The sequence below is a fragment of the Rhynchophorus ferrugineus genome, unplaced genomic scaffold (genome assembly GCF_030347505.1).
Source record: "Rhynchophorus ferrugineus isolate W39M unplaced genomic scaffold, kcgeb_rfMv2 rfM3, whole genome shotgun sequence".
In the NCBI taxonomy this organism is placed as follows: domain Eukaryota; kingdom Metazoa; phylum Arthropoda; class Insecta; order Coleoptera; family Curculionidae; genus Rhynchophorus; species Rhynchophorus ferrugineus.
This window is the reverse complement of record NW_027472582.1, coordinates 50,009,522-50,029,463: the sequence shown is the minus strand read 5'-3', so window position 1 is coordinate 50,029,463 and position 19,942 is coordinate 50,009,522. Positions and strand designations below refer to the sequence as shown.

At 31.3% G+C, this 19,942-nt stretch overlaps 5 protein-coding genes across 10 annotated transcripts in view; 2 read left to right on the top strand and 3 right to left on the bottom strand.

The window, feature by feature from the left end:
* The window catches only part of Efhc1.2 (EF-hand domain containing 1.2), a 39,426-nt gene extending 36,863 nt beyond the window's left edge, over positions 1 to 2,563 (top strand). The window contains exon 14 of the mRNA XM_076399285.1: positions 2,387 to 2,563. Within this exon, the coding sequence (XP_076255400.1) occupies positions 2,387 to 2,551 (165 nt within the window). The 3' untranslated portion in view covers positions 2,552 to 2,563. The remainder of the gene's footprint in view (positions 1 to 2,386) is intronic.
* LOC143193224 (succinate dehydrogenase [ubiquinone] iron-sulfur subunit) lies at positions 2,336 to 6,232 on the bottom strand. Of its 2 annotated transcripts, none has more exons than XM_076399300.1 (6): positions 5,920 to 6,232; positions 5,717 to 5,860; positions 5,470 to 5,662; positions 5,156 to 5,395; positions 2,575 to 2,745; positions 2,336 to 2,515 (listed from the first exon to the last, which is right to left on the bottom strand). In XM_076399300.1, the coding sequence occupies exons 1-5, from the start codon at positions 6,168 to 6,170 to the stop codon at positions 2,593 to 2,595; spliced, it is 981 nt and encodes a 326-aa protein (XP_076255415.1). In that variant the 5' UTR covers positions 6,171 to 6,232; the 3' UTR covers positions 2,336 to 2,515; positions 2,575 to 2,592. The 2 variants fall into 2 exon arrangements, with proteins under 2 accessions (XP_076255415.1, XP_076255416.1); XM_076399301.1 differs by having other exon boundaries at positions 2,586 to 2,745.
* A 6,638-nt stretch (positions 6,233 to 12,870) lies between these two features.
* Positions 12,871 to 15,716, bottom strand: TMS1 (serine incorporator TMS1). Of its 4 annotated transcripts, none has more exons than XM_076399295.1 (9): positions 15,339 to 15,557; positions 15,056 to 15,220; positions 14,817 to 15,001; positions 14,462 to 14,756; positions 14,219 to 14,402; positions 13,989 to 14,165; positions 13,577 to 13,615; positions 13,275 to 13,437; positions 12,871 to 13,212 (listed from the first exon to the last, which is right to left on the bottom strand). In XM_076399295.1, exons 1-9 carry the CDS (start codon positions 15,372 to 15,374, stop codon positions 13,077 to 13,079), a joined length of 1,380 nt encoding a protein of 459 aa, XP_076255410.1. In that variant the 5' UTR covers positions 15,375 to 15,557; the 3' UTR covers positions 12,871 to 13,076. The 4 variants fall into 4 exon arrangements, with proteins under 4 accessions (XP_076255410.1, XP_076255411.1, XP_076255413.1 ...); XM_076399296.1 differs by having other exon boundaries at positions 13,275 to 13,416; XM_076399298.1 differs by lacking the exon at positions 13,577 to 13,615 and having other exon boundaries at positions 13,275 to 13,416; positions 15,339 to 15,716.
* Positions 15,717 to 15,728: 12 nt separating this feature from the next.
* On the top strand, positions 15,729 to 16,409 carry EMC5 (ER membrane protein complex subunit 5). The gene is made up of 3 exons (XM_076399316.1): positions 15,729 to 15,891; positions 15,943 to 15,995; positions 16,048 to 16,409. The coding sequence occupies exons 1-3, from the start codon at positions 15,810 to 15,812 to the stop codon at positions 16,222 to 16,224; spliced, it is 312 nt and encodes a 103-aa protein (XP_076255431.1). The 5' UTR covers positions 15,729 to 15,809; the 3' UTR covers positions 16,225 to 16,409.
* Bmcp (uncoupling protein Bmcp mitochondrial) lies at positions 16,305 to 19,665 on the bottom strand. Of its 2 annotated transcripts, none has more exons than XM_076399303.1 (6): positions 19,442 to 19,665; positions 18,970 to 19,117; positions 17,041 to 17,435; positions 16,852 to 16,970; positions 16,736 to 16,796; positions 16,305 to 16,673 (listed from the first exon to the last, which is right to left on the bottom strand). In XM_076399303.1, the coding sequence occupies exons 3-6, from the start codon at positions 17,383 to 17,385 to the stop codon at positions 16,464 to 16,466; spliced, it is 735 nt and encodes a 244-aa protein (XP_076255418.1). In that variant the 5' UTR covers positions 17,386 to 17,435; positions 18,970 to 19,117; positions 19,442 to 19,665; the 3' UTR covers positions 16,305 to 16,463. The 2 variants fall into 2 exon arrangements, with proteins under 2 accessions (XP_076255418.1, XP_076255417.1); XM_076399302.1 differs by having other exon boundaries at positions 17,041 to 17,320; positions 19,442 to 19,651.
* Between the last annotated feature and the right edge of the window lie 277 nt (positions 19,666 to 19,942).

Here is a 19,942-nt window from a genome sequence, read left to right as displayed (position 1 = left end):
ACGTTAAGCAGTAGGTCCAATACAATTAAACCCTAGTTGATAAAAAGGAGATTCTAAAATATACTAAATAACTTATGATGATTTTTTATTTATTAATATATTACCATATGGGATAAAAGTATTCATATTTATTGGTATAGGAACAATTTGGTTGTACGTCAATTCAATATGCGCAGATTTATTTTCCATGCCTAGGTCTTGTTATTTGTATTATTACTTGCGAGTTCAAGTTGTAGTTTTTTGGTTACTTCTTTGCAGTTATCTCCAATAGCAAGTATTAGAATTAATTTCAATTAATTTTGGCGCTTTTGTTTCATTCATTATTGAGTAAGCGTTTATACATGAGTCCTTTATGTCAGATTTTATGGTAGACTTGCGATACATCCAAAAATATAGATGAGCAAACATTTTCTCTTCGTATAATATTTTGGTAATGTCTGTAATTATACGTACCGGCCCAATTGTTAAAAGTTTTAAACTTATGGTGATGTTCGTCTGTTATATCCCAATTGCCCAATAACGATTTAAAAATGCCGATTTTGATGTCTCCAATTGCAAAACTTATTGGACGGAAATCTAGATTAAACCATGAATAATTTTCAGACAGCACCTAATTAATCAACTGTTTAACAACAATTTATTAAAAACCGAATAAAACTATTGCTCCAAACTATTGGACCATCAATAGCACAACGCAAAGACGAAAACTGACCCATGATTGAGTGGCCGCCAAATCTCAAACATCGTTCTTTCAACCCGGTATCACCATATTGCCAAAAATATAAATGTGTAGCAAATAATTTTTTATTATATACACCTCACTACACAACCCTACACAAGATCAGATGGTTTGATTTTTTGAGTCTGTGTCCTGTTCTGGTACTATCCAAAAGCTGCAATACTTCAATGTTCTCATGAGAATGGAGTCTTTCCTCATGCCCCCTTTTCTTTTCTTAATATGTTCTTTCCAGTCAAGTTTTGCATCAAGATTCATTCCGAGATATTTAGCGTTGTTGCTATATGGAATGGTAGTATTATTTAATGTTATTGGTGCTTGTACGGTCTGTTTATAGGTGAAATGCACATGTCTCGCTACTATTTTGATTCCGCGCCATCTTGGTTATGTGACGTTTCAGTTTCGCTTTAACCATTGTGTTGTGTAGACATCCAAATTTTATTATGGATAAATATACGCCACAAGAACGACTAGAAATAATGACAATATTTATTGAAAATAATCGTTCAATTATTTCCACTCAGCGGAAATTGCATCAAAAATATCCTAATCGTCCAGTGCCTCACAAAACCACAATTTATCGTTTACGTCCGAATATTCGACAGTGCGATACGATTAGAGTTACGATAGGAGACACGCCTCGTTCTGGAAGACAACAGACATCTCGTAACGCTGAAAATGTGGTTCTGGTGCGCGAAATTAATAATGAGCAATGAAGCCCATTTTCTTCTCAGTGGCCATGTCAATAAACAGAACAGTCGATTTTGGGGAACACAGAATCCTCAATTAATTGAGAAACATAATTGCATCCACTAAAAACAACTGTATGGTGTGGTATTCATTGGTCCCAATTTTTTTGAAAATGACCAAGGTATTGTTAGTGTTACTGCTAAACGGTACCAAAACATGATTCGAAATTTTCTTGTGCCTGAAAGGGAAGAGCAAGGACACACATGTCCCTAGTGGTTTCAGCAAGATGAGGCCACAACACACACAGCTCGTTCAACAATTCAATTATTGAATGACGTTTGTCCACGAAACTAATTTCGCGAAGTGACGATTTAGCATGGCCAGCCAAATCTCCGAATATAACACCAGGCTTTTTCTTATGGGGTTTTTTAAAATCGAAAGTTTATGTGAATAAACCCCAAACAATTCAACCTCTTAAAGACAATATTCGTCACGAAATTACAAAATTCAATTAACGATAGTTTTTAAGCGAAATAAGTAGATAAAGTTTTTCTATCGAACGTAGTCTAAATAACACGAACAGGACTTATTTAGTTAATAAACCAATAGAGAATCATCAAAGATCGTTACAGAGTCCAAAGGTAAACCACCAGCTGTGTGGTGAGCTTTATATATTTTCATATTTTATCAAACATTTGGTTGGAGTATATGAGAATGGATTGAATACATTTGGGGGATGAGAAACCATAAACTTCATATGAAAAATAAAATCTGTTCAGATGATTAGAACAGAACTTTAGCAACGATTGGAACCAGTACTATTTACTGTAAATAAAACAATGATAGTCATCGACCGAAATTTAACAAATTACCGGCAGTGTACTTGTTAAATAGTCTGATTAAAATATCTTTAATTAATTTACAATTGTTTTTATTACAATAACAATTAATATGTTGCAGAACGATTTATGGTGGGCCTCCGAAGCTAGACCAGAAGCTGGTAAACTGATAGACTGGTGCGCTTTCAACAAATACCTCGATCTAGAATCCACGTTCAGGGATAACACTGATCCTGACTCAATTCATGCTCTAGAAGGTACAAAAAATATACATAAAGCAATGTAATAGATATATATTTTAAAATATACAATTGATATACATTGTGTCTAGCATTTTGATTTTTTCGTCGTACAGTCGTTGCCCCGCACTCCTTTTTCGGGATCGGACTTTATTGTTCCGCCCATTTCCGGTTTGGGCTTCTTTTTTAATCCTGCCAAGAACAATCTCAAATGCGCAATAGCTTTTCCAGGTTTTAATTTCTAAAATAAAACAATATTTAAATATACGACAATAACGTTAAAAATAATGACTATGGTCAATAAAATATTTTTAACAAAAACATTGAACCAACATCAAAAAAACAAATAAGGAGCTCACTAAACATTAAAAAATAATTAAACTTAGATTTTTAACAAAAAAAAAACGTTTTAAAATAGAATATGTACATAATAATCGTAATAACTAGATAAAAATAAATAAAAACCTTATTTAACCTATCTACTATACGTATTTTGTATTTTATTTAGTAAAGATGCAGTCCGTATGAGTAAAAATAGGAATAGAGAAACAATTATTAAAAATAAGAAAAGCTTCGAACTAAACAAATCAACTATCACTGACTAGTTTAGTGCATTTAAACGAACCAAAAAAATATAGGCAATTAACATAATAGGCAATTTTGAAGTGCGTTAGGGCCGGGAATTTTCAGCCCATGTTTTATATGTGAATCGATGATCGATTCTATCTAATAGATAGAAACCCTTCCAGCCGTTCAACCAGTCGCATCTTATTGACATCAATACAATGGTGTTTTAGCGTAAATTAAAAGTTGTACTGTTTTAAACTCCTTCACATGTCATAACTGGTACAGTTTGTAGGATCCTGGGAAAATCATAAAGCTACTCTGATTTGAATGCGTTCAATTAACCGGAATACAATTAATTGTCAAGTAAGGCGTAAGTTTCAGAAGACAATATAATGTTGGATCGGCAATAGTTCCGCAGTCGAAGAATTTTTCCGTGTAGTTAAGTGAAGTTCAGGCAAAAGTATCGCGGCTGAAGCTGTAAGGCCACAAAAAGTACATTGAAGGTGTCAAAAGGCCCCTAGCCAAAAACAAACAAAGATACATTCAAGCTTCGAAAAACCACATAGGTTCGTAAATTTCCCACAAAAAAATCCCAGTTGCTCTGAACTAACATAGTCTACTAGAATTTGGAGAGAAGTTTGCAATTCAAGGTGTACAGCCTAAAAAGCGAATTACGGTAGTTCAGTTTTTCATCAGTTCAAAACTTGGGAAACTATTCCATATAGGGATACCATGAAAATTTGTGTAGAAACAGTGTCATTTAGAAGATCTACATAGCAAACTGGCGAACAAAGATAGAGACACATTTTCACCAAGTGACAACTTGCACGCGTTACAAAACAATTTCGATACCCATAGCTTGTCAATGTTTACTACGGCAAAATCAAAGTACTGGAAATACGCATATTTGGGTACATTTGTCATTATTTTTTCACGTTTACCGAGCATATAACATCTACAAACGTAACAAAACACTTCGAATATAATGAAATTTTAACAGCTCTCTTTTGAAGGTTAGTCAAGTAGTAACGTTGTCTACATATTTTCAAACGTTCCCAAGTACAATCAAGCAACAAAAACAAGTTCCAAATGATGTTTAATACAACGTCGCCAGCTGACAGAAATTATAAGAGCGCAGTGCTGCCACCATACGCGCATTCGAAAAATATAACCAGTCTTGACACATGGATTGAATATCTAAGTTCAGGGCATCAAATAATATTAAGAATTGTTCTCATTTTCTCGGGTCCAAAAGTTGGCCCGAGAGACAGATTTAACTTTATCAGGCTTCTGATTCTTAGGTAAATCTTAGATAAATCCGTAATAAGTCCACAGGAATGTCCACCAACTATTAACCATTAACGGCGAGTGCTACAGGATACCCAAGATAACCGATTTCTTTGGTCTATAATTGAATAATATGGATGTGTATTCAGCAGAATAGCAAAGGTTTAAGGTGCTCAAGCTCTACCAGAAGGATTTAAGTCTTCCCATCACAAATCTTAAGTTAAAATTGGTATTGGATCAGGTTCAATAAAATAATCGGGCGATTCCACCTCATTAGATCTATTTTCGTGGAGTTTTATAAGATCGCAGGTCTTTGCCACTAAGCTACAATCTTAGAGTTAACATAATCTAAGCCATAATGGGTTTAACTCTCAGAAATAATGGCATACATAAGCCCTCCACCATTGAAAAATCTATACATAAGAATAGACCTTTAATTCTTAATGTTACTTAACATGAGGAAAATGTTTGTTAATTTAAAAATTGTTTGTTAACCAGTCTTGACACATGGATTGAATATCTGAGTTCAGGGCATCAAATAACATTAAGAATTAAGCTACAATCTTAGAGTTAACATAGTCTAAGCCGTAATCTCTCAGAAGTAATGGCATACATAAGCCCGCCACCATTGAAAAATCTATACATAAGAATAGACCTTTAATTCTTAATGTTACTTAACATGAGGAAAATGTTTGTTAATTTAAGGTTATAACTTAAATATAAATAAATCAAACTATCGTTAATTAACCAATTACTATAGCTATTAACTACTATTATGAATTGATATAAATATTTACTTTTGGGCAGCAATTAGTACAATTGTTGATCTGGTGACATCTGTACACTGAGTAGTAGTTCCTCAACTGATCCAATCTACTCGCTGTACCTGAGTCTCTGGAATCTATAATATAACGATAAGCGTTCAAGAGTGCAGCTGGTCCTAGGAAGTCTTTAGGTGGATTTGAGTGCCCATGCCACCAATATTCTGGACAAGACGTGGAACAACAAGCACATAAGATACATTCAATGTGTCCATCCTAGATATATAATAAAAGCAATTATTTAAATAAAATTTTAAAAAACATATATTTATCATCAACTATAAACTTACTAGTTTCTCTCGATCTTTAATACTTTGGAGAAAATATTCCTGACCTTCATCAAATTTATCCTCGTTTTTAATTAAATATGGCCTGATCCTTCTATGCTGATCAAGAAATCTCGTAAAGTCGACAACCAAATCTTTAATAACATACATGTGAGGTAACGGATATATTTTAGTTTTTCCTTTCGTTTTAATTTTACTGAAAGTGTCTTAATGTTTAAACAACACGCAACTAGAAAAGAATGATACCTACGTTATACATGCTAAACTATTCACGCCATTTATATTCATTCCACAAGAGCCACAAATACCTTCTCTACAAGATCGTCTAAACGTCAGAGTACAATCATGTTCGGATTTTATCTTCTCTAAAGCGTCCAACACCATCGGTCCACATCTGTATTGATTTGCATGATTAATAAAATATTTTAGATAATATTTACTCTAAGAGCTTACTCATTCAGATTAACAGTGTATTCCTGCATATAATGTTTCTTCACGTTTTGGTTTCCTTCAGGATTAAAACGATATATCTTGAAACGTTTCATTTTCGGTTTTGGTGGAGGTGGTTCCTTTTTGTCTTCTTTTTTGGGTGGCTCTTTAGAAAAGTAACGTTGCATGGTACAAAACATTTTAGCAATATTACCCGAGTGATATCTAAAATGGTTTTCGCCAAAAACAAAAAGACTCTTTATGGCTGTAAGCATTTTAATGGCTTTAAATTTGTTTGTCAAATAGACATATGTTACAACTAATATAAAGGATTCTTTCTATACCTGGTTGACACGACAACCAGATATGTACTAGCCAAGTTTAAGTCTAGTATATAATTAGTCAAAGCATATTAATTGTCTTAAGACATTATCGTAGTCACAGATAAAATACATTTCACATTCAATAAACTCGAATTCCACACATATCAATTAAAAGTGATACAGTACTGGTACAGAGTAGTTTTTAAGGGACTCCCGTCAACAAGTCAGGATGATATTAAATACGAACTAGAGGCTCACGGACATAAAATAGCGACCGATACGCTTATAGTGAAAAAAAACGATAAATACAATTGACGAAAATCTTATTAAAGCCTTCCCGCTGTTTTACGTCGATTTAGTACAAAATGAAAACAACAAAACGATTTATGACGTTAAATATCTAATAGATTGTAAAATAAAAGTAAAACCCCCCCGAAAATAGTATTCGCCAATGAACAAACTGTCAACAGCTTGGACATACTAAAAAATTCTCCAGTCGTCAACACAAGTCAATGTAGAAAACAATGCAACAGCGTAGCAACATGTGCATTATGCAACGAAAAAGGGCACTCTGAATGTTATAAAGGGTGTAAAACAAAGGAAAATAAAATAACTTCAGCCAAATAAAATTACAGCTGTATAACAATAAAGATAACTCGACAACGCCAAAATCACTGCAAAGCCATTTGCTATTGAAAACGAAAAATTAGAAGAAACAGCAATTCCAGTGGCAAAAAATATATGCGACAAAAACTGTAACCAACAAGATAACCATCGTCGACATGATAAACTCGCTCAGTGAATTTCAGACTGAAATGCGAAACAATTTCAGTCAGTTAGCAAACAGGATGGAAATGTTAGAACAATCCCAAAAGAAGTTAAAGAAATATAAAAATCAGTAATTCGTTTTTAAGAATTATAACATGGAACGCAAATGGGCTAAATCAGCTAGTCCTGGAACTAGAACAATTTTTAAAAACAAATAACATAAATATATCGGAGACTCATTATTCTAAAAAATTACATTAAATACTGGGTTATGATGCATACTGGGCAGTACATCCTAGTGAACGTGCTCGAGATGGAACAGTTTTTATAATAAAACAAAATATACAGCATTTCCAACAAGACGAGATAAAACAAGAAGAAATTCAAGCTAGTTAGTCAAGATAGTAACATTGAAAAGAACGGCGCTGAAATAAACATAGGAGCTATATACTGTCCATCAAGATACAAAATAACACAACAACAATACAGAGATTTATTTTTAAAATCAGGCCCAAAGTTTATTATTTGAGGGGACTTTAATATCAAACACACAGCCCTGGGGTTCGCGATTAATAACATCTGAAAAAGCAAACCAATTACTCGCAGTAATAAATATTACTAATTGTAAATATCATTCAAGGCGTGAACCCACTTACTGGCCCCCCGATAGCAATAAAGTGCCAGAACTACTCGACTTTTACATTTCGAAAGGTATCATCAAATCAAATACAAATCGAGAGCTTGTGCGAACTATCATCTGATCACACTCCAGTATTGTTAACATTTGGCGTGACAATTCTGAAAAAAAACAAAGAAACCTAATCTTACTAACAAAGACTCAAAACTATAGACGATCTTGAGCTGCGAACCCGAAATATACATAACAAAACCGGTCAGCTGCAAAAGAAGCTACCCCGACATCAAGAGAGAAATCAGAATATGAGGTAAATTACACCCTTAAAATTAAGGAATTGATAAAAGAAAGACGAAAAACTAGAATAGTATGGCACAGAACCAGAAATGCTATAGACAAAACAATATTTAATCGAATTAGTAATCAGACAAATCAAAAGATTAAATGATATAAACAGAGTGTCCTCGAAAAATATATAAGTCACTTAAGCCCAGACAAAGATTAGTCGCTATGAAAAGCAACTCAGGGGTTTAAAAGATCAATTATTAAAGTACCGCCTATTAAAAATATTCAAAATGAATGGGTTCGACGATGAAAAATCTGAATCATTCGCAGAACAATTAGCTACCATATTCCAACCGAATGATACAGAATGTATAATAGATTTAATTCTGTTTATCAACTCGATGTAGCTGTAAATGGAAGTTTCCACAGAAATTTAAGCAACCTTAATCCTAAAAAGGCTCCTGGAATTGATGATATTTCACCTAGGTTATTTAAAGAGCTGCCACGAAAAGCGATAATCATATTGACATATATATTCAATGCCTGTTTGAGACTGAACCATGTTGCGGAATGTCTTAAGGTTCCTCGAATAATTGTGCTTAAAAACCATGGCAAACCTACAGAACAAGTTGGATCTTACAGGCCTATCTCGCTGGTACCTGCAATATCAGAATTATTTGAGAAACTGCTGTTAAAACGTAACGTGGTTTAATCACTTATAGAAATATTAGATTTCCAGTTTGGACTTCGGAATCAACATTCGACAATCGACTAAGTTCACAGCGTAACAGCGGTTGTCGAAAAGGCAATCGAAGAAAAGAAATACTGCCCTGCAATATTCCTGAACGTCTCACAAGCTTTTGACCAGGTATGGCTTTTGGGATTAATATACAAAATGAGTAAATTGCTATCAGGGAATTATTGCCTGCTGCTGGAATAATATCTTTTCAAAAGAAAATTTAGAGACTCGAATGAAGGGACATTCTCAACACTAAAACCTATTTCGGCTGGAGTCCAGCAGGATAGTGCCTTGGGACCACTCCTATATCTGCTCTATACTGCTAATATCCCAATAAAAAAAGAAACATTACTTGGAACATTTGCGGATGACAGTTATCATGGCAAAAGATGTACCTCTGTTCTAAGGCTGTAAAAAAAGTACAAATGGACTAGAGACTGGAAAATACAGTTAATAGCTCAAAATCTGTCCATGTTAATTTTGCATTGCGGTGAAATGACAAAAACCTAATTATATCACTTGACGGATGTCCGATTCCTCAAGCAGTATCAGCCAATTACCTCGGGATATATCTCGATGGTAGGTTAAACTGCAAACATCGTATTAGATAAAAAGCAGAGCAGATTATACTCAAAGTCAATTAACTGTACTGGTTAGTCGGAAAACATTCTCAACTTTACTTAAAAACAAAGAGTTTGGTTTATCAGTCAATCGTTTAGCCAATTTGGACCTATAGAACCTGTGTAACCTACGAAGAGCTGCCCGATGACCTCGAAATCAAAGGGATACACGAAGTGATCCAAGATTTCGCCTTAAACCACGAAATAAGGTTGCTAAATCACACAAACGTCGAAGCAATACAGCTAATGGACAACGCGCAGGAAATCAGAAGATTGAAGCGAACCAAACCACATGAACTTGTTTAAGGTATAAATGTATTCTTAAATTTAACTTAAGTAGATTAGTTTTATTTTAATTTAAAAAAAAATACATTCTGATGCATTAATCCCGTCCTCACCTTACTTATGTATTAATGAAAGAAGAACAGAACAGTACTTAAGTAATTAAGATTGTACTAAGCATATCTAATGTAAAAGGTAATTAATAAAAACAATGTCGTTCCTATGATACGTTTGTTATTTAATTGTTTTTAGCGCCATTTTCAGGATGCCTTACATAGAGAAGAGTGTACTTAGTTTTTTTATACGGTTTAGTTATTAAATGATTAGTCATTAGTTCGTTAATATAATATTATTTGGTAGTACAATATAAGTATAATGCATTCTGAATCTAGGAAGTTTTGTATACCCGGATGCACAAATAGTAAAGAAATGTAGCATCGTTTTCTTCAGAAGAAATATCCGGCTATCTTTTAAAAAAAATCCAAACTAACTGGATCAGATATGAAAGAAATGTATGATCATTACCACGTTGTAACAATAACGTTTGTTATTGTTGGGGTAAGTTTGTTCATATTAATAATCATTAAAATATTTAGTTTCTAATTTGAGGAATTAATCTCTTAGCTTAGATTAGCTCCTGAATACAAACATTTTAAGAGAGAGTGAACTAGGAATCCCGAAAAAATATCGATATTTTTGGTCAATATTTTTTTGACCGATATATCGATGTATCAATATTTTTGTAAGCCGATATTTTTCCAAAAAAATTAAATATATTTCCTAAACTTTATAAAAAAAACCATTCAATTATTTTTAATAAACCTTTTGAATTGGTACTTAACTGTAAATGTTTTTTTTTCTTATTTTGATATTTAATTTTAAAGGTTTATTAAAAATATCATTATTTACTGCAAAAAATACGGATCTTTTTTTTTTCTGAAATATATCGATATATCCATAACTTTTTATCTTTTCTATTTTTCTTACCTATTTTTTATTTTTATTTTTATATTATTTTAAGTATAAGAATAGTAGTTTAAGGCTACTTAACAAAGAAAATTTGGATTTTTTGGATCTTTTAGAGCTTATGGATAAATCCCTCAACAAACATATTTGAAAAATCACTTACAGCGTTTATCATAAATTCTTCTTTTTATCTCATTCGCCTTTAGGAAATTGTGAAGAAGATGACCAAGGTACCACTTTAGATAATTTACATCTTTACTAACGGAGGATGTATTACTGGGACTTGAAGAAGTTGCAGCTTGTCTCTATACCTTCGCATATATTGCAAGTTTTTTTGGTCATTGAAACGTAACATCAAGACTATCACGTGCTGCACCTCTGTAGCAAACTTTATCAAAGAACTATTGGGTTTTCTCTCTATTACTATATGTAGCTTGTCAAATGATGTTTCTTAAAGCATTATTGTAGTTTAACATGTCTACCTGATTACCATTTGAGACTTTTATTTCAGACGACTAACCACACAAAAGATAGGGGTTACAGGTAGAGACAAACTGGTTAAGTAAACAATAAAAATATAACGATAATAAAATGAGTTGTGTAGAATATAAAGTTAAATGAAAAAATTAGAAGTTAATAAGATTCACCATACGACTGGCTCGTTCTGCGCATGCCCATTTCAACTTCAATCTATTCATTTTTGTTTATTTTTATTTTATTTTACACAGAGAAAATAGAGATTGAACTTTATAGGCAATTTTGGAAAACTTGTTACTAGTTTTAATCGCTATATTCATTTTGTTTCTATGGTGCGTTTACTTTTATTTTGAGCTCCATTTTCAATGTGCCTTACGTAGGGAAGTGTATGATTTGTTTATTCTGTGGTTTATTATTTACTATTTTTATGGTTATATTTTTGCCATAGATAGATTATACTTACTTATAATAAGAAAGATCTTAAATGTGTGACCTTGGACCATCTTTGCAATTGCTTCAAAAGCACTAGAGACCGCTGCTTTAGTCTGAAATTTTGCCGGAGATCTTTGATGGAATGAACTGAAGATAGGGTCTTATCTAAACAGAGAAGTGTATTGCATTTCAGACTGAAGGATTGTGGACAATGACGTGGATTGCTTAATAAAAACGGAATTCCTTACCTGTATACACAGTCTGTGTTTATTCACAGATGTTTTACCAATTAGAAAAGAAATCATGCCGCTAAACCCCAAAACGGAATCATTAGAATTCCTTTCCACATTAAAATCTTTAAATAGAATAATGAATCAAATTGTTTTAACAATAAAAATATATTCTTTAAATGTCCTACTAAAAACTATTCCACTTGTGGCGCTCTCCATGTTTTTGAAGCGCATAATTTAGCTACAACTCTTTATATGGAATATTGCTTTCCATGTCTGACTATTCTATAATGAGAATATCCACCTGTTAGCATTAGAAATTCTTATTTTAGATAGATGTAAGATAATCTTATTCAGAGGATTTATTAATTTTGTATTACCATATTAGTTTTTTTTTATTTTTTTTATCTATCCACGAAAAGTATAGAAGAGGTAGAAACTAATAAAAACGAGTTCAATAGAAAAGGAAATTAAATGTTTCCGTTAGATCAAATAAATTAGCCAAGACCAATAATAGGAATTTTCTAATAAGCCGAGAAAATAAAATCTGTTAGATTATTTCTGAAGATAGACGAAATATAAGAAAATGTTTAGAGTTTTTTTTTCAGTTCAATCAATGAAGATGGATACACTTAATCTATATACCTTCTGTAGTTTCAAAGAAACTCACAATATTCCTTCCATATTTCTTTAATGAGTATATTATGTATAATTGTGTTCTCGCCATATTTCGCCATTTCCAAATTTATTCTTACCTTACCAGCAGCTTAGAAATTCTGCTAACCTGCATTCCATGTGATCTTGTATTTAAGAAAATAGTTTTAAAAAAATGGGTTGAAGCAATATTGTTTTTATTCTTTTGATTTTTTGATGTCCTTGAAGCTAATTCAGAATAGGCTAAGGTTACAATTAATAAGGGTTAATTGTTTTAAAAACTTATTTTACACCCGGTAAAATAACAAAAAAATTAACAAGATGTTCTAAATTGACAAAAATATCTCTTAGAGCAATTACAAATTAAAACATATATATGTCAAATTTACTCTCTCCTACAATAAATAAATATCTGTACTGATAAAGATCAATAGACTCATAATTCTTCTGAATTTGAAGAATTATAAATTTTGTAGAATTGTAAATAATCAGCTTTAAATCAATAACTAGTTACAAGCTCTAGAAATGTCTCAAAAACATAAAAATAATGGCTGAATAAAAATACTTTTTATGCTAGTATTATATATTCCTTTAGAAGCTATGAACTATAATTTTAGCAATATATTATTTTTATAAGTTGCATGACTAAAAATTCTGATCTACAGAAAATGCTTCAAAACATATAATATCAGTCATATACATAATATTGAACAGTAATGATTAAATATTTATGGTTAATATAAGAATGAATAATAGATACAATAGATATTCTTAAAATTCCCTGTCTCTTAACACCACTGGTGCTATCAAACTCCAAGAATATAGAGCCAGACACAACCAACTCGAGATTTCTTTCACCCACATTGAAGCAGCATTATAATTAATTTGTTCTATATGAGAATTTGGCCTAAAAATCACATAAATGTTAGATCTACTTTTAATAATATTAGAAACTTTAGTGATACTTACTTGTACCAATTGGTTAAAGTCATCATAATATATAAAGTAGCCAGAGCAAAGACCACATGGAAGAAACTCCAACTGTAAGCAAGTGACTCTTCTTCATTGTCCCAAACCTTTTTTCCGTTGCCAGATTCCCCGCCGTCGTTACCTGCGATAGGAGTATAGCCATCTTCACATTAAATAATAAAAAAGAAAGAATGATAAAGAAAGGTAACAAAAAAAAAACAATACCCAAGGCATTATGGTGAAGCCAAAAAATAATATCAATATTTTAATATTTATGAAATGATAAGTAGTTAAAAACATACCTTCATTTTCAACAAGGTTATCAGATCCAGAGCCTCTAACTGAAGAAAAAAAAAGAATAATTAATTCCAGAGTAACATTTATATCCCTCCTGATTAAAAGTTTATCTGTGATTTAGATGCAGAAAATATGTATATGCATTGAAAACCTTTTTCAATCACTTAGTAGGCACAATCATCTTAAAGATCTACTTTCCTATTTCTCCTACCACATTATTTTTCAAACAATATCTACTCTTTTTCCATAAAATGACATGCATTATATGACATGGAAATAAACAGAAACAAGCACCTACTTAAAGCAAGGAGCAAAATAACATTCAAGTAAACATCAAAAATGAATTCACTACATAATGCCATGGTATATAAGCAATAATCTTTAAACACCCAAAACACTAAATGATGGTTAACATACCAGCATCATTATCATGTTGTAATATATTCTCAGACAAAGTTAACTTTGAAGATTTACTGGCTGACCTCAGAGAAGAATACAGAACACAAGACATCCATATTAGTATCCCTATAATATCAAATTCATTTCCAGTGGATTTTTTACCAAAAATACCCCATAAGCCTGGATTACATTCCTCTGAAATAGAAATAATAAAAGCATTTTTTTTCATATTTCAACAAAATACTTACTTGGTGAATTGGAAACTGCAGTCCATGTTAAATAAGTAACATAGACTGTTACAATTGATGATTGTAACAGGCCAGATCTTGGAAGTTTTTCTTGTACTGCTGGTAGTATTGATATAATACTAACAATCACACAAAATATTAGATTGATAGAGATAAAGAACTTGTTCAAGTCACAGGAATGAGGCTAAAAATGCATATATAAATAAACTTAATTTTACTATTTATTCACTAACATATATTTACCTGAGTGAAAAATATATATAACAAAGTAATACCAGCAATGCTCAAAGCATAATTCAAAAAAGTTACACCAAGAAGAGCAAAATACCAGCCTTTAGATTCAGTTTCTTCATAATTAGTAACCCATGCCTCAGCCCAAGAATGAGCAAAATCAATAATCAAAATCAACTGTATCAAAATAAATAAAAGACCTCCAATAATTCCAAACCACATCCATGTTATTCCAAAAGATCCCTCTGGTATGAAAAAAGCCCCTACAATTCCACCAATAACAAGCAGATATTTAATTCCCCAAAATCTGTAAATTAATTAGTTACCATAGTATAAATTTAAAATGTTCAAAAAATATATTCAATACCCATTTTGAATGCCCGATCTTGGATCTCTTGAGGATTTGACTCCAATCATCATTAATGCAAATAATGCAAAGAAGCATGTCAATACAAAACAAATTCTGTAAACTGCCAAATATCCAACAGCTTTGTCACAGTCAAATACAACTGAAGAGAGTAATGATCCAGTACTGTTCGCACAAAATGGAACCTAATAACATTTGTTAATAAAATATGTAAAATTTAAACTAAAATCTGATCTTACTTTCTTTAATGCATCTTGTAAACCAGGAGCTAAAGTAATACAAGCCGCAATGGTTCCCAGCAGAAGCATTAATGCATACATAATACGTGAAGATGTCGAGTTCTTGCAAGATGGGCAAGCAGAACAGCACAAGGAACATGCTGTACTGCCGCAACAGCAAGCCAACTATAAAATAATTTTAAAAATAATAGAATTATCAACTTTTTTGCATAATAAAGAATATTACATTATAATATAGTATGTAAATATTATAGAAACATAAAGTAAAAATAGTATTTCTTACCTGTGCGGCAGAACAAAGACCCAGTACAGCTCCCATATTATTGTAAAAACCTAATTACGCATCTATTTAGAGAAGAAATAGACAATGAAATACGAAAAAATAGTAAGACTGTAATCACAAAATATTGACAATTCCTCTGTGTTTTGTAACTATAATTCTGTCAAATCTGATGACTATCGAAAAGAAAACAAAAATAAGAGACAATTTCTTCTCTTCTTTAACTTCTTAAAAATTTTAAAAGCACCATTCTTGAATAATAAGAAACTATTACATATTACAAATATCTGTATCTATCAAATAATTTAAACGGTATTTTAAAAACACTTCAATCAATAACAAATAATAAATATTTAGCATGAATATCATATATATTTGAATAAACAAAAAAGAAGAAATTGTCACAGTAACCTAATCAATTCCACAAATTATATTTTTAATATTCCACTAAAATTAGTGAAATTTTGTTCAAGTATGGGTTCAAGTGCTTTATATAAAATAATTTTAACATTCGGCTTTTTATCACTTTTTCATGCTGCTTATTCAGCAGCTCAACGTAGGTGACAAATCTATTATCAGGCTTTGAATTCAATTAAATTATTTTCAGATCGTTCATATTTGCGTTTAAATGAACTGGATTTTACAAAACTACCAACAGATGTAAGACTATTCTATTTATATTAGACAAATCACTAGAACTATACTTTTGTAGATATTCATACAAGCTCTTATTAGCCTTCTTGGAATTATGTTTGGAGTCATACATGTAGCAGGAAATTTTAAGGAAATTAAAGCTTCTGCTGATTTAGAGAATAAATCATGGGAAACATTTCGAAATATTCAATCATTCTATACATTTTGCCATAGAGGTAAATCATTATCTTATTAAAGTGAATTATATAATTAAAGTACACTTTTTTAAGAACATTGATTATTTAATAATATTGTTTTAAAATAAAAGCAATGTAGTACATTTTAATATATTTATTTGTAGCATAGATAGTAACGTACACATAGTTATATACATACTTTATAGCCAAATAATAAATTAAAAATTGTATAAAATAAAATATAGTCAGAAGGTTTTTTTTTAAGTGGGAATATTTTTTTATCTAGATAACTGGTCATTTAGTAGAACATTTTCAATTGCTCATAAGTCACAAAGAAAATAATATTCCAAGGTCCCATTCGGAACAATGTAGGTATAAAACCCTTATAAAATGCCCAGAAACCTTCATTTCTGAATGTCCGAACAAAGCAATCCAATGTTCCTTTGTATATATGGTGTGGTAATGTGACACCAGCGTTCTTTAGTCTCCTCTGATTCATCAAGCGGGTCTAAAACACATACATAAATAAATATAAAATATAAGTTAAAAATTTAATAAAATATATTTTACCCTCACTACGTCAATTGGAGTGGATGCAATAGCACTTCCTAAACTGGCAAAAAGACTAGACCTAGACATAACAATCAATATTATTATCGGGTCATAATTGCTCCTAACTAACTTACACAAAGTGATTTGAGGCATTATCACCCAACACATTCAACAAATAATTTTTACAGAAATCATAAACTGGCAATTCTACTGCGGCAATTACTGCTGCCCTCTGAGCTGTGGGACTTACACCCTAAAAGAACAAACAAAAAATTTTAATTCAAAAAATATATCATGCACGATATATTGCAGTACAAACTCACTCTCCACAATCCTGAGATTCCCTCATGGGTGTATACATCTTTAAAGCAATCAACCAAACCCACATTGCCAGTGGTACCCTGCACTTGCATTCGCACTTTCAACACATCAGTGGGATTGGCGATAGCACTAGAAACAGATCCAGCTATCACAGCACAAAGAATATTCACGCTAACATTCTCCTGGCCTTTGTTATGCTCGACTATGATCTTCTTCAAAGAGTAGTACGTGCCAAACTTGATAGTTCCATAGGTTGCTTGTCTTAACACTGCTGGCCAAATACTGCAACAATGATCCAAAACAGGCAGAAATGTTATAATAATTGCATAATTGATAACATACCGCATACAGATATGAGCCACAATCCCATTATGGGAGTGTTTGACCAGGCAAGGGTCTACAAAAAAAATCTATTAGAAATCTGTAGAAATGATCTCCAATAATTGGTACCTTTGGATTTAGAAATTCTATTCTTAATGAAGAAGAGTAAATAAAAAAAAAACAGGAACACTTAACTACATATTATTAGCACAAATTAAGTATGACGATTAATAATTCTTAATTATCTTGGTAGAAAATAATAGCATTAAAAATAAGGGTCGGCTTGCAGTTAAATAGTTAAAAATAATTTTCTTGCTATATCCCATTTCGAAATTTTTCAACGCGTTTTTTCCTTGTGAAAATATGTCGAATTCCCTGCCAAATAACAAGCATTTGTTAACAATGTTAAGCAAGACTGTTATACCGGGAGTTCTAGGATTTAAAAACGATGACTTGAAGGTTTGAAAGGTCAATTGAGATAAGTTCAAACAAAACTAAATAAAGCGATTAAACCAAAAAAAAATATAATAAAAGTACATGTAGAAAGGCAATCAAATGATTTTACAATGTGACTACGTTCTATCTTGCAGTAGCCATGAATTTTAAATATAAATGTTTATATGGGAAACCCTACCCCACCTGCCTTATTCACCAAACTTGTCATTGACTATTGAATATTTAGGACATATCAAAAATGATTTAGTAACTGGATCATCTCAAAGCATTTTGCTAGAAGGGCATCTATAAAGTACCAGGGAAATTACAAAAATATGAACCTAGCGATATCACATACTTTGAATAAATTACCTCTCACATTTCTAGCAAGTTAAACATTTTTTTTTTGCAAAAAGTTAAGAATTATTCACCGCCACCTTCCATCTGATTGCAAATAAATTTTTTTTTAAATAAATCAGTGTTGGCTTGTTAGAAATTAATGAATGCTAAAAAACCATATCTTATTGAAAATAGAAATAAAAATACTGAAATATATTTGGCTTAAATTAAAACAAAAAAAAACACCATAAAAGGCTTTAAATAAAAACATCCATGGTTAATATAATTTTGTTATAGCAAAATAACTATTCTATGCAATATTATACAAACCATTATATCTCCAAATTATATCGCCCAACTGTACATATTAAAAAGGTCAATAACTTTATCATTCCTATTACATCACAAAATTGTTTATTTTGAATATAGATATTTAAAAAATATCAATATACAACAAAACAAAGTCATAGCTTGTACATTTCTGATATATATCTTATATACAACTTTTTTATTAAAATTTATTCTTTTATGTATATTTTTCTTATTAAAGCTTTGAATTCCCCATTAAAATAATGCATTGAGGGTGGGGGAATCATTTTAAAATATTTTGGCAACACCTGCTATGTTTACATGACACCATGAAGTTCATTATGCTAATGGCAAAACGTTTATCACTTTCCGTTTCAAAACATAAACAAACAACAATCTGAATCTAGACCCTCGTTTTGGCTCTAAATTTCATCAAAAAGACAAAACTGCCAATAGTACAATAAAATATTTATTCGCAAATAATCACAGCTAAATATATTGAAGAACTTGAGGCGAATATAACTTACCCTGAATATAAAGCAGGTACACCTTCTTGTTTAATTATTTTAAAGAAACAATCAATCATTCCATTATACTTGAGTTTGGCATGATTCAAATCTAATTTCTGTCCTTGGATTTGTAATCTAGTCTTGGTTGTATCAATTGGAAAAGTACCTACAATTAAGGAACATAGAAATATAACAATCTTGAACCAACAGAAAAATCTATGTAGGTAAGGTCATGAAAACGATTACAGACAGATATTCCTTAATCATTGATTACCAATTTCAAAAAAGGACTAATTGAGCCAAAATATATTATAGCAGCATCAGCGTTATTCATAAAATATAGATAAATCACCAATTTCTAACCTAAGTAAATATATATTTTATTTTAATTCTAGATAATAATAGATAATAGTGAAATTAGGTAACGCATACATGTAAATTGTGAATCGTTTCATACTTTCAATGATGATTAATATTAAACTTTACTTACCAAACTCTGCAACACAACTTGCGAGGCCCCCGTATATGAAAGGTCGCCAATCTCTATCTCCCATTCCACTTTTAACCATTGAATAATAATAAAGTGATTGAATAAAATAGAAATAAATAAGTTCAGGGATTACTTCTTATGAGGTCAACCGTTTAATTTAATAAAAGTGCGAATCTACTTATTTGCAGAACTACACCAAAAAAATTAATCAGCAGTGTTGCCATATTAGTTATTCTTTAGATAATCTTCAGAAGAAATAGATAAACGTTAACATATTTTATGTAGGCTTATGGTATTATAGGGGTAAATTTTAGCAAAGTGTTAAATTTATGAGAACTTCTAAAACAATATCACAGTCCAAATAAAATCGAGGAATAATATATCCTTTAAAATTAAACATTCTGGTTTCATTCACTATTTTAATATAAATAAACAAGCTATATTTTTATTTAAACAATTTGTAGTTACTAAAAGTTAATTTCATCGCTTTACAATATTTTT

What these genes read in the sequence shown, in the direction of transcription:
- LOC143193224 (XM_076399300.1), bottom strand. Translation starts at nt 6,170, where the DNA reads ATGCTTACAGCCATAAAGAGTCTTTTTGTTTTTGGCGAAAACCATTTT. An exon ending in AATAGTTTAGCATGTATAAC is followed by an intron (nt 5,663 to 5,716) that starts GTAGGTATCATT and finishes AGACACTTTCAG; the next exon opens with TAAAATTAAAACGAAAGGAA. An exon ending in GTACTAATTGCTGCCCAAAA is followed by an intron (nt 2,746 to 5,155) that starts GTAAATATTTAT and finishes GTTTTATTTTAG; the next exon opens with AAATTAAAACCTGGAAAAGC.
- TMS1 (XM_076399295.1), bottom strand. Translation starts at nt 15,374, where the DNA reads ATGGGAGCTGTACTGGGTCTTTGTTCTGCCGCACAG. An exon ending in TACAAGATGCATTAAAGAAA is followed by an intron (nt 15,002 to 15,055) that starts GTAAGATCAGAT and finishes AAATGTTATTAG; the next exon opens with GTTCCATTTTGTGCGAACAG. An exon ending in TATATATATTTTTCACTCAG is followed by an intron (nt 14,403 to 14,461) that starts GTAAATATATGT and finishes ATGCATTTTTAG; the next exon opens with CCTCATTCCTGTGACTTGAA.
- EMC5 (XM_076399316.1), top strand. Translation starts at nt 15,810, where the DNA reads ATGGGTTCAAGTGCTTTATATAAAATAATTTTAACATTCGGCTTTTTA. An exon ending in TGCTTATTCAGCAGCTCAAC is followed by an intron (nt 15,892 to 15,942) that starts GTAGGTGACAAA and finishes AATTATTTTCAG; the next exon opens with ATCGTTCATATTTGCGTTTA. An exon ending in TTACAAAACTACCAACAGAT is followed by an intron (nt 15,996 to 16,047) that starts GTAAGACTATTC and finishes ATACTTTTGTAG; the next exon opens with ATATTCATACAAGCTCTTAT.
- Bmcp (XM_076399302.1), bottom strand. Translation starts at nt 19,520, where the DNA reads ATGGTTAAAAGTGGAATGGGAGATAGAGATTGGCGACCTTTCATATAC. An exon ending in AATGCCTCAAATCACTTTGT is followed by an intron (nt 16,797 to 16,851) that starts GTAAGTTAGTTA and finishes TGTTATGTCTAG; the next exon opens with GTCTAGTCTTTTTGCCAGTT. An exon ending in CTCCAATTGACGTAGTGAGG is followed by an intron (nt 16,674 to 16,735) that starts GTAAAATATATT and finishes TATGTGTTTTAG; the next exon opens with ACCCGCTTGATGAATCAGAG.